This window comes from Anser anser, assembly GCF_964211835.1.
Source record: "Anser anser genome assembly, chromosome: 8".
NCBI lineage: Eukaryota > Metazoa > Chordata > Aves > Anseriformes > Anatidae > Anser > Anser anser.
In genome coordinates, this window is record NC_139728.1 from 29371548 (window position 1) to 29384410 (window position 12863).

The following is a 12863-nucleotide window of genomic DNA, read 5'->3' on the forward strand; positions in this document are numbered from 1 at the left end:
CCCTACCTAAGATGGCGCCCGTGTAGCCCTGCTGGGCTCGTACCCTGGACAAAGATGGCCGCCGGGGAGGACGGCGCCCACCTGCCCTTACCCAAGATGTCGGCCCCGCCTCAGCGGGGCGGTGCGGGGCGACGGGGGGCGGTGAAGGGCCGCAAGGGGACCCGGGGCTGCTCTGTGGGGGCGTCCCCTGCTCCGGGAGTCGCCTGGAAGAGGCTGGCGAGGGCTGGGCTCGGCCGGGTGAGAGCGGCGTGGGCAGGCAGCTGGAGGACAAGTACGGGGCCGGGGGGCGATCACCGGCGTGAGGGCTGGGCATGGCAGGCCTAACCTCCCGCCTGGTGCCCGGGAGCGTCCCGGGCGCTGTGGGCGCCGTCGAGAGTGTCAGAGAAAATTCCTCAAGGTGTGAGGTAAAGCGGCTGGCCTGTGCCCGCCCGGCTCTGCCAGGCCTGGCTAGGAGAGCCCTTGAGCCAGCCTGGGTTTTCACGTAAAATTGTGATTGTATACTGTTAAAGTACTTTCTCTTTCTTCTTTTTTCTTTTTCTCTACTTTTTCTTTCTTTCTCTCTTTCTCTTTTTTTTTTTTTTTGAAATACATACAAAATACCTGGAGCAGGCAAGCTTTATCTTCATCAGTGTTTGCTCCTTGTAAGGTATTTTGTGGTGATTACCAACCTTTGTTTTTTCTCACTTTTTTGAAGATTATTCCATATTTTTCTAGTGCTTGTTTCTGAAAGCATCATTTTTCAGCTGTGAGCTGCTGGGGATCACGGACTGTTTGAAATGAAGAGACTGTTCAGTGGTGAACGAACTTGGGAAAGGCAGCACTACTGTCAGAAGTTTTCGTCTGCTCTAGAAGCATTTCCTGAAAAACAAATGGGGACATAGAAACTTTAAAAGGTTGGAAACAACTCCCAGGTGGTATTTAAGAGAATGTCATTATTAACCAGCCCTTCCTAAAGTCTTCTGGTTTCACCAGTGATTATTTTTGTGGATGAATGGTGACTTATGTATGAGTCTGTCAGTACCAATGAAAGGTCTGTTATGGCCCCAGGTGCTCAAAGAATCAGTAAAAATGTTGATTTAAAATATATGGATGTCTGACAAAGATCTCAGCAATATTTCACATCACTGGCTGTCTAACAGCTTTTGGGAGATTTGTGTAAACTAAATTGGCAGTCTAGAATTCAGCAGATAAAGTATGCAAATGAAAATTGACATTCCTTTCAGCAATTGGAAAAGAAAGGCCAGGGACAGAGTGCACTCTGTAATGAACCCAGCCCTCCGAGAGATCGAGACTGAGGTGCACTGATGAGAAAAGTGCTTAGCTCTTTTGTCTACATTGTATATCTTGGATGGATAAATACCCCACTTGCTGTTCATCACTGTCAAAAACATTGTCACTTCTCACAAGCACTACATTAATTAAAATTGAGAGTAAGGACTGGGAAGTTAGGCATTTGGAATCTCTTTTTTTAAGGATGAAATGATATGTCCTTAGCATGTTATATGCTTTAGTGCAACTGCTATTGTTTTTTTTTTTGGGGGGGGGCATTAGGAAGAAGGGAAGTTGTTTCCTAGTTAGGAGGTGAAAATTAATTTCCGTACCTTTTGTACTGCCTATCCTATGCAACCAGCAGGGTTGTGTGAGATTTGTTCCACGTGAGCTACTGGAACTGGGTAGCAAAATAAAAAGTATTTTTGGGGGATTTCATTTGATACTTTTGGTGGTTATATGTGTGTTTATAAAACAAATATTACATAAAATAACTGAAACAGACTAACGTACACTAGTCAGAGGTGGAGAGCAGCCACAGTCCCCTTTAACTTCAGTGAGCGGTGCACGTTCAGGATTTTGAGACTGGCGGTACAAGAACCTCTTTTGCTTTTATCGCCTTCCATCTTACTGCCTCTGCAGGGACTCAAGCCGCTGCTGCCACACACAAAGCCATCGCCACCACCTCTCCGTAGCCACAGGTAACAGTGTGGCTCGGAGCGCTGTTGGAGCAGTTCTGGTTGTGGTGAATGTGGTGATAGGCAGTTGTGTTCTGCTGCTTTGGTGCTCCCCAGGGGAAGTGTCACAACTGCTAAACTCTATCCAAGTCCTGGTCCTCCCGAGGCTTTTGCCTTCTCTGTCAGTGGAAGTGGCAGTGCCCGTACTGCTAAGGCCGAGCAGAGCTCGCTTCCTCTCTGCAGGAGATAACGGCTCAGAACAACTCTGGTGCACAGCAGACAGCCTGAATTCACGTTTGGGTGCTGATTTACTGCAAATAAGCACAAATAAAGTTTTTTTGGTTTTTTTTTTTTTTTTACAAGTTTTACACCTACATTTTACTCTCACTGGGGAGTTCGGTGGCTGGGTTGACAGCTGTGCCACGCAGGCTGTGACACAAACACTCTGCCAGGTCAGGATTACCTGAAAGCTTCCTTGCCTCTTAAGCCGTGCGTGTCACAGGGTGGCCACCTCTAATCTCGGCGACCAGACCGAAGGTCACATCTCCATGAGTAACACCCCAGCCCAGGGCCTTTCCCCTCAGGCCCCGATCCTGCACTCCACGTCCCCGCTGCCGGCGCTGCGAAATCAGCCCCTCAGCGCCGCGTCCCCCCCCGCTGGAAGCCCCCCAGGTGCCCGCAGCTCGACGACACCCGCTCAGCCCCACAACCCCCGGGGTTCACCCCCGAGCTGAGGGAGGCTGAGGGGACGCCAGCGAAGCTTCTTCCCCCCCCCCTCTCACCCCACGGCCGCCGGCTCCGGGCCGCCCCCGGCGCGGCCCGTCCGTCCCCCGGGAGGCCGGCTCTCCCGCCGCGCCGCCCCGGCTTCCTTTGCCGCAGGTGAGCCGCCTTCGTCCCCCCCGCTTCCCTTTTCCGCCCAGGTGAGAGCCGGCGGCAGCCATCATCGCTCCGGCCCCGGCCGCAGGTACCGGCGGGCGGCGGGGCCCCGGCGCTGAGCGGCTTGCGGGGGGGCTGAGGGGAGGCCCCGAAGGGGTGGGAGGGAAGGGGGGCGCCTCCCCGAGGGGGACAGCCGGCTTTGGGGGCGCAGCCCCCGCCCCACAGCCGCCCTGTGCGGGTGTCGTCTTCACGGGGAGCGTGTGGAGCCCCCGCTGGGTGTTGGCCCTTAGGGGCTGGTTGATGGGCAAGCGGCTCTTCGGCGTGCCTCGCAGGGTTGGAAGCTCAGGAATCGAGCTGCTGCCGGGTTTAGGAGCGCTCCCCCACCGTGAAGGGGGCTGCTAGGCGGGTGCGCTGTCGTCATCATAACTTTAGGACTTGGTGGCTAACGTGAGCAGGGCAGGACGCCGTGCGCGTCTCGGAAACAAGTCTCCCACAGGTTTTGTGAGAAGAGGTTTCCGAGCGGAGACCACCTACTGCTCCTCTGAGAGAGCCTTCGGTGTGAGCTCAGCCTCCTATCAGACATCAGAGAGCCCACAGCGCTCCCCTCCAGGCTCCAGCCCGCAGGAATTCAGGTTCTGCTTGTTGGAAGTTAGCATGCCTTCAGAGTGAGTAAGGCTGCTCTCGATCAGTGTGGAGACTGGTAATCACAGGTACAGGGGGTTCTTCTGCTTTCCTCGTCTCACAGACACTAATGGTATGCTGCAGCACACTCAGTTGGTCCCCGGAGTAGATTTTTGGATGTTTAACGATGTTTAGCTTTGACCTGGTTTCCCCTGGAGATGTATGGTGCGTTTTTATTTAGGTACTCACAGCGCTGTTCAATTGTTTCCTTCTTACAAGTGCCTGGAGCAGTCAGCACGCACGCTACAGCACTTTTGTAAAAACTGTAACACGACGCAGAACAGCAGTTTTTGGTGGTTTCATCTGAAAGGCGTGTACACGCTGGGCTTGGTTGGACTGAATTTTTCTGTGCATTACTAGGGTGGAAAACCAAGTAGAACAGCAAAGTACGTGCAAAATACTGTTGTTTTTAACAGTACATAGCTGCTCGATGGCTTGTAAATTGTATTATTTTTAATACCACAAGTCAGAAGCGATGCTGCGTTAGGACCGTTTTAGGATTAAGATCACGCTAGCAAATGCTGTTTTCTTTTGCTTTCGCCTTTTAATAAATTTTAAGCAGTTTGGACTGAAGTTTTCCAAGTCAGAGATCTCTCCTGGAGTGATGAAGGAAAGACATGCGCCATATCAGTCGCTCTTGGTAACAGGGCTGGGGGAAATTACAACTGCAGTAGTGCAGAAAGGTGACTTTGGATGGGGAAGTACCCTTGGCTGTTCCCACAGCAGCCTGCCCAGCTGGCCCTGTTAGCAGCCTTTGGAAAACAGCAGCAGTTAGCAGTTGCACATTGAGGACTCGCAGCATTTAATGTCCCAAATGGCTGTACCACCGCTGGGCGGGGAGAGCCATGGTCGAGGCAGGGCTTTCCTTGCGAGCACGGCTCTTGGAAGGGTACAGGTTTTTGGAGGCCAAGTTGAAGGACGCAGGGCAGAAGCAGTTGTAGTTAGGGCAAGGGGGCGCATGTGCAGAAGAAACTGCTGGCTAAACCATGCCCTCCTCCCAATCCCGGCAGAAACCCCCTTATTTTTGTCTTTCAGCAGCTCTTCGCGGAGGGTGAGCGCTTGTCAAGGCCGCTGCCAGAGGTGTCGTGTTCCTCCCTGGGTCTGGGATGTGCTGGGGATGAGCACCCCGTGTCTCATGCAAGTGGCAGGCGGCTGGGGGGCCATGGCAATAGAAGACTTAAACCTTTCAGCTCTTCTGATGACCTCTGCTGGCATCAGCATGGGGGAATTCCTGTTTTCTTAGTCTGCTTTTGAAGAAGATCCAAGTCTTAGGATCTCATACAAAACCTTATGAAACTTTCCCGCTCCCTATGATGCGTTGAGTTCAGCTCTTCAAAAGTGAAGACAGTAAAAACCCAGATGCATGCTGTGCTGAAGTGTTTTGTTTGTTTTGTTTTTTCCTGGTATTGGAAAACACTAAGCTTCCTGAAATTCATGATTTTCACAATGATTTTACGATTATATTGAGAGTTGGGACATGAATTTTGAACTTTGAGGTTTGCAGTTTTGTCTACCAATAGGATAATTAAGTGGCTGTAGAAATCGGAGAATGGAGCTAAGGAATTTGAACGCAGAGTGGGGGGAACTGTTTCTAATGAGACGAGCCGTAGTGTTTTGGGATCGCCCTTCAAAATTATCATCTAAGAATGGACCTCCTAATTTAGCAACAATCTGCTGACACCCTGCTCAGACTCGAGCATCAGTGTTTGGAAATGGATTAAGGATAACCTATTTGGGTCCCCAAACATAAACAGATTGCTGGTATATGGAGTTGTGTGTTTCCCTGGAGCCCAAAAGCCAGTCGTAGGGACTTGTCCTCAATTATATGGTACTCGAAAACTTGAAGTTAGTTTACATTCTCAGGGGTGCCCTCACACCAGAAGGAGCTGTCTACTTTAAAATAAAACACAGGTTTTTTTCTCCTACTCTTTTTGTGAAAGATCGGAGAACAAAGAAACACTGGGGGTGGTTTTAATGTACTGCACAAAAATTAAATCATTAAAACCATTGCAAGCTGGCTGGAAGCCAGGTGTGATCACGAGGAATCCCGAAGTGCTGCGTAAACTTTCACTTTTATACGAACTGTACCTGAGGTCCACTCCAGCATCTGCTGGAGCAGGGAGGTCTCCAGTGGCTCTTGGCAGCACTTTGGAACAGCTCGAGCAGGAAGCTGAGGCTTTCTTTAATTTATTTATTTTTTCTTCACCTCCTTCTCCAGGGGACTTCTGCATGTTAGATGGAGCCTAGATGTCCTACCTATATTTTTCTGCTCTTAATTTTTCTTTCTTGGATCTGTACCCATTGTCATAATTGCTATTGTTACAGCCGCCGTAATGGAAAAAAGATTCATCTTGGAGACTGTCAGCGCGGCTCTTTGAGGCTGCTTTTGAGTGACGCAGGCTATTGCTCGCGGTGCGGTTTGCCAGTGCAGCTGAGCTGCTGCAACCGCTAGCTGCTGCTGCAAGGTGTGGTCCCGGCCCCATCCCGCGTGCTGCTGCTGGCACTCGAGCCCTAACTGGGCAGAAAGCTCACCCCACCAAAACGGGAAGGGGTTTTTGTGTGCTCAGCTCCCCGTTCCAGTTCGCTGTGGGATCAGATGAATGAGTGAGTGCAAGCCCAGATGCAAGGGAAGAGGAACAAAACGCGTGAAAGATGGCTGGAGAGCTGGACCAGCCTCTTGGCTCCAGCTCTTAGACGTGCAGAGTGCTGTCAGGTTGTCATTATTTCCTGCCATACTGGATTTCTTTTCTGGGTTTAATCTTCCCTTCGCCCTACTGCTGGTTTTAAGGTGTTTCAAGTCACTTTTCCTCGTAGGAGTTAATTTGCATCTCGTTCTGTCGAGGGTTTGCTTTGTTGTTTTAACTGCTGATGTGAAGTGGGAAAACAGGGAAGTTAAAGTGGGAAGAAAGAAAACATTTCCATATTCCTGTTTAGTTAAGGCTCATGCCGTATTTTTAGTCAAGGAGGTGAAGTTTTGTCTTTTCGGTTTAGACGAAGACTCAGGAATGTGCAAGGAAATGGTATTTTCGTCTGTTCTTCGGAATCAGATCTCAGCCCAGAATCAAAGGCTGCTGTGCTCTTAGAAGTGTTTTATTTCAAATGGAAAAGAAAATAAAGTTGCAGCCCTTACACGAGTTCAGATGCATTCCTGAAAATCTTTCAGGGGTCGGATGCTGCCTCAACCCTTGCTATGGGTTTGATTTTAAAATGACCTCCTAAATGTGTTAATAGTCTTGCAGAGCTGCTCATTTTGCTTGGCCCTGGGTGGAAACCATGCTAACCCACCGGGTTCTGCAGGAATTCCTACAGGAGCCAAAACTGTTTAGATACAGAGAAGTGTGCATAAATCAGACATTGTGGTTTCTGACATACTTCCTCTTTTTTCTCTTTTTTTGCATTAGGTAAATTGGCTTCACCTGACTCTTCAGGAGAAGAGAAGCTATAATACTGCTGCGTTTTCACCCGCTTAATTAATATTCTCTTAAACATTGCAGTGTCCTCCCAGAACTCGAGACGTTTTCAGTTGGAGCGCAGACGGCATCAGAGGCAGAGCTGAAAGGAGCAGAGGTTCTGCTGGGAGGGGGCCCCGGGATGCGCTTACCCTGGTGCTGCATTCAGGAGCATACGACCATTCCTGCCCTTGCATTGCAAGATTAACAAAGTAAATAGACCTTATTTTTTTTTACATATGGCTATTTTTGTTCCAGAGTACTTCCAAATTTATATTATTCTGAAGCTACACAGTTATATACAGGGCAGAGCTGGAATTATGTAAATTGAGCTTTTAAATGGCTGACTTCTTTCGGAGGAGCTTGTACTAAGCGAAGAAATCTCGTTTCTCATGTGTGTTTTGGTATAACTGCCTTGGTAGATTTCAGAATGACAAGTTCCACATCAATGTAATAACACACAAGTGACAGCATGAATTTATCATCGCTGTTAATTGCAAGTCTGTTGTTTTTATACTGCCATCTAGGCCTCAGCCTCAGTTGGAGACCTATTCTCTTTGGCACTGTAGTGAGGGTGATAAAGGATATTGTGTTCCTTCAAAGCCTGTCTTGTACGTAGGAAAGAGAAAGGCAAGCACGTGTAGGAGAAGGGAGCAGGTTTCTTTCACCTGTTTGGCACCAGAGCTGTGATTAAGTTGTTGGACTAGGGATTGATTTGGCCAGTTTGGGACCTTAATGCTGTGCTGTCTTGTGAGGGGGTGAACCTCATCACTGTTTTATAGGAAGATACAAGGTTTCACCTATATTGCCGTATGGCAGGGCTGAGCTCTTGTGATAAGAATACCGTCTACAAATAATTAAAGTAATTGGGGGGAAAGTACATATTAAATAATAGGAAGATTTTAAGTATATGTGTTTGAAAAGATCACAACGATCACAACTTTAATGTCCACATTCAAAGTAATTTGGTTGAACGCAGCTGCCTTTCAGTTCCTGTGGCAAATATGTGTTTTTATAGCCTGCATTATTCCTCATATTTGGAAGAGTTGTTCCTCTTGTGTGTGAAAGAAAAAACACACAGAACAAGGACAATTTTCTGGATGTGATGGGGCTGCTGTGCAACAGGCTATATTGAGAAGGGAATATTAGTGGTTTTTTATTAATTTAGTTATAGTTAACTTAGCGTTTTATTAGTGCATTTATCGATGGTGTACCTTTTAGCATTCTGCTCAAAGATATAATTTATTCCTTTATTTTTTTAAACCTCATCTAGGTCTTTCTGAGTAATTCCAAAAATACTATCCAACATGCCTGAAAATCCTGCTGCAGGTATGTAGTCTGAAAGTGATTACTTCTGTTAAGCAGTGAGAAATGAAGCTCCATTCCTAACTTGTACTACTTTGTGGTGCAGATAAACAGCAGGTGCTGCAGATCCTTGATCGTCTGCAAGCAAAACTGCGTGAGAAACGAGATGCCCAGCATAATGAAAACCTGACTGTTTTGCGTAACACACTCAGGAGCCCTTTGTTTAACCAGATACTGACCCTCCAGCAATCCATCAAGCAACTGAAGGAGCAAGTGAGTGTAAAATTACAATTGTTGATGTGATGATAACAATGCTGCGCTTGGAACTTAAAACAGGGTATGTAGGCATGTGTTAATGAGGACGCTCATTAATAAGCTGTGACTTGGTATGAGTGAATGTTGGCCTTTTTCTTTTCTTGTCAAGCTGGTATCTGCGCAGTCACTACTGAAATGATAAGTGGTCTTGCAACCAACCAGTCATGGGGCAGAACACTTTGAAAGGGACACAGAAGAGTCAGGCACTGAGAACCACATCAGTCTGAGAAAAGCTTCTGCAAAAGACATCAGCTCTAGTACTTTGATATCTGAACACAGTTGGAACTAGGACTCACTGTTTTTCCCAGAAGCTAAATGCTGTTTATGAGCTGACTGGCAGCATCTTTTCTCCCTTAAAAGACACCATCACTTAGCTGTTGCTGACTTGCACAACAATGGTTACCCTACACTGGGAAATAAAATCTAGAAAATCACCCTGACGATTTGCCAAGCTCCGATACAGACAAATCCAAGCTAGATTTGAAGTGAGTTAGCTCTGGCAGTGGAATGGACTTGTGTGGATTGGTTTATAATGCCAGTTGACACTTAGATCTTGGACGTGGGTGTCGATGACACCTGTACACAAAGAGTTTTCATCCCATAGTTTGCTAAGCCATAATCTGTCAAGACTAGAAATTGAACTGCAAATTCTAGGAATGGTAGCATGTTAAACTGTAGGTAGCTTGTGCCCTAGGACAACAAAGCACAGACTAGACATTCGGCTCCTCTGTGGCTAAGTGACTCTTAAAATTTTGGATACTTGTGCAAAAATTGTCCAGGTTTGCCCTGACAGTTGCACCAGTGTTTGAGTGCCTCTTTAATATTTGGTGCTTTTGTGTGTCTTGTTTCTGGAATGTCATGGTGAAGAGAGAAACTTGATATGGTAGCTAGCTTCTTTGGCGGTCTTCGTACAAGAAGGAAGTGCAGAAATCCGTGTTTATGTTTTTAGTAGTTTTACTACATCTTTGTTCATTTTCAACAGCTCAATTATATGCCTCCTGACTGGTCAGTAGATTTTGATTTTACCAAAAGAGGACTACTAGTGTTTGCTGACAAATCAGTTGCTGCTGGAAGCATGTGTATGCCTTGCAGTTCACCTGAACCCAGAGCATCTACCTTCATTCCCAACCTGGGAGTTAATGAATTCAATGCAATCATCCAACAGATGGCAAAGGTAAGGCTCTCAGGTTCGGTGAACCAAACTTGAATGTCAAACCTTTTCTTGCATGCTTTTTTTTTTAAAAAAACTTTTTCAAACAAACACGTTTATTGTGTATCTTGGAGTATGATGCCACCTAAGCCACTAAGAGAGCAGAGTTACTGAGGATCAGTTTTCCCTGTGAAAGATAAGTAATATGGAAAGTATTTTCTCTGCCGATTTTTTTTTTTTATTTTCTACCAAGCACACTGATGTAGAAATGAAATGTCAGTTGCCAGAAAACTTTTTTTTTTTTGGTATTTGTTGACACTTAATTGAAAATGGATGTTTTCTGCAGAAACTTGTTTTGATGGAAAGACACTTTTATCAAGTACATTTTGAATTGGAAATGTACCAGCTTTGTTGATATATGAACAGTGCAAATGATTAAAAGAGCTGGCATGTAATATTTTATTTAACTCTTCTTTTAATATGTCTTAACTTTGCCAGCCAGATGCTGATTTCATTAACGTGATATAGCATGTACCAGATGCTTATGGAAGTTGTACAGGTGCGGACATCCACCCATGTGCAATTGGCATTTATACCATGAATGCATTGTTCTGTATTACTTTGAACCATTAATTTAATTGGTTGGTTGTGCCCTTCTATATTAAGTAACTGTTGCTAATTGACTACCTTAATGTAGCTGTAATATTTTGAGCATAACTCTTCTCGTTAGTGTGTCATTAACTCATCTGATAAAAGATTTAACAGTAAAGGCTGCACATTATTTTGGATAAAACAGCTGCGATAGAAGCGCTTTCTCTAAGTAATACTTCCCAGTAAACAACCCCAGAAATTCAGTATTGGAGCCGAGAAGCAGGCAGTTGCAAAAGCAAACTTTCTGGCATTCAGTGTGAGGTTGCAGGAACGGGAAGGAAATTAATTTCTTTATTTAAAAGCTGCAGTCTTTTGAACATGCACCTAAAAATCAGCATTAAAAGCAAAAGGAGCCAAAAGACAAGTAATTTAGTTTAGCTATGCAGCATTTCCAGAAACCCCAAATATATTGCTCTAGACAGCACTTCGTTCATAGTTTTCATCCAGTTTGGAATTCATCTCATAATGTGAATGAAGTGTGAAAGCAGCTCTTAAATTCCCTGAGGTTTCAGAACCTCAGAGTGCTTGCATAGCCAATACTCTGTTATATTAAAAATAATAAATGGAGGAGCTTTTATAGAAATAACATATTCAGTATTTTGCCTTTGTTTAGTCTTAGGAGGAGAATAATTCTCCCGGTGTTCATAAATTTTGAAGTAGCTCATTCTATTGCATTAAAAATTAGTAAATCAATGTTTTCTCTTTTACTAGGGGAGACAAATAGAATCGATAAAGATTGAAAAGCCTTCTGTTGGAGGTCTTGGATTTAGTGTGGTTGCCCTTAAAAATCACAGCTTGGGAGAAGTTGGTATCTTTGTCAAGGAAGTCCAGCCAGGAAGCATAGCTGACAGGTGAGATCTTTATAATTGTATCGGAAAATTGCAGCAATTCCGTGACGGGAAAAGTCATGATTTCTGCATTGAAAACTGTCAGGCTAACATGTTTGTCTGGGTTTTCTGGTGGGATGTTTTGGTGGTGGTGGTATCTTGAGTTCTGGCTTTTCAACTAAACGGACTCATTCTGAGGATCAGATTTTCAGATGAGTTTCAAATATCCAAGCTGTTCACAAATGGAATTTCCAGAAATCATGACTCACTTAAGAGAATCTTGAGTACTGATTGAAAAACAAAGACAACTCGGAAAAGAATACAAGGAAAATAAAAATTAGCCTCTGTTTGAATATTTATCCATTGTGTCCCTGAAAGATTTTTTCCCCTTGTTTCTTTATTTATGTGCCTATGACAATGCTCTATTTATAGTTGGGTTTACTGTTTGTTTCCTGTGTAAATTTAGATCCAGTCCTCCCAACAGATCCCTGCACAGATGTCATCATTGAATCAAGGCTTCAGGCAGTTTTTTCCCCGTATTGTCTGTGGGTTTTCACCCAACAACAAAAGACAGAGCAATCATTTAAAAATAAAATGTGATTGTAAAACCACAAGAGTTGGCATGAGACAAATGCAGAGCTTGGAATTATGTTTAAAGAAAATGTGTCTAGATTTCAAGTCATTGGTGTCACTTTTTAAATAACACATGTCAGGAAGTGCCAACACAGGATGACAAAAAGAGTGGGGAGAGGTTGGAATGATAATGGCGATGGGCCCACAGAGAACACACCAGAGAACACTTAAAGAGAAGCATATTAGGCTCTTTCAAAGTGGAGACAGATGGACTGATCCGGATGTCAAAGGAGGGTGAATATCTCACTTTAGGATTTGATGACCTGCTGCTCACTTTCTTTGATGAGAGAATCTAAAATATGGCTAATGCCTGAAGAAAGAGATTTCAGGAAAACATCTTAAATATCGCATGATAAAAATGAAATGTAGAATGCATTAGTGGAGATGTACAGCTATATTGTTTGGGAGTTTTTATAAATTTCCTCAGCATGCTTCGCATTTTGCTTCTGAGACAGGATCTCCTGGAGACTTTTTTGGATTCCTACAGAGCTTTGAAGGCAGTGTCTGTCTATGTAACAGTTTGGTCTCGTGCTCAGAATGAATATTGAACAAAGCAGATGAGTGATAGCTTCTCCCTTGTCACAAATCAAAATTCATCACTAGGTTGAATTAACTATGAGATTTGTTATCTTAAGGTATAATATAAATTGAACTGCGTATTGCCTGAAGAAAGGTTGATGTCTGAGGTTTGATAATATAAATTTTGAGTGAAGTATAAGTGTGCAGCTTGACCATCTTTAGATCAGTTGATGAGACAAAACAATATTGTAGCCTGAGTTTTGGGTACTTGGAGGTGATGTCATGTAGTGCTAAAAACAATTGAAGACTAGTTCCTAGTTGATTGTATAACTACAAAAATGTTTTTTTCTTGTCCTATAATTCAATATAATCAAGAAGGAACGAGGGAATTTCATTGAATTTTGAATAGTCAAAGGAAAAAAATGAGTAAACACAAACTGTGATAAAGTTGGAACAAAACTTGGTTGGGCAGTTCAGTACAATGTGCGCTGCATGTAATTTGTAAGGTGGT

At 44.7% G+C, this 12863-nt stretch overlaps 1 protein-coding gene across 13 annotated transcripts in view; it reads left to right on the forward strand.

Annotated features, from left to right (window-relative positions):
• Nucleotides 1-12863, forward strand: part of PATJ (PATJ crumbs cell polarity complex component) — a 150461-nt gene that overhangs the window by 246 nt on the left and 137352 nt on the right. For 5 of the 13 annotated variants that reach the window (XM_083846080.1, XM_083846084.1, XM_083846081.1 and 2 more), the window contains exons 1-6: nucleotides 2791-2910; nucleotides 6998-7164; nucleotides 8226-8281; nucleotides 8364-8530; nucleotides 9555-9746; nucleotides 11085-11224. In XM_083846080.1, coding sequence (XP_083702206.1) covers nucleotides 8260-8281; nucleotides 8364-8530; nucleotides 9555-9746; nucleotides 11085-11224 — 521 coding nt within the window. In that variant the 5' untranslated portion in view covers nucleotides 2791-2910; nucleotides 6998-7164; nucleotides 8226-8259. Of the gene's footprint in view, nucleotides 1-109; nucleotides 2911-3011; nucleotides 3533-6997; nucleotides 7165-8225; nucleotides 8282-8363; nucleotides 8531-9554; nucleotides 9747-11084; nucleotides 11225-12863 lie in introns of those variants that run through there. The other 8 variants (XM_083846087.1, XM_083846091.1, XM_083846089.1 and 5 more) reach the window with 8 other exon arrangements.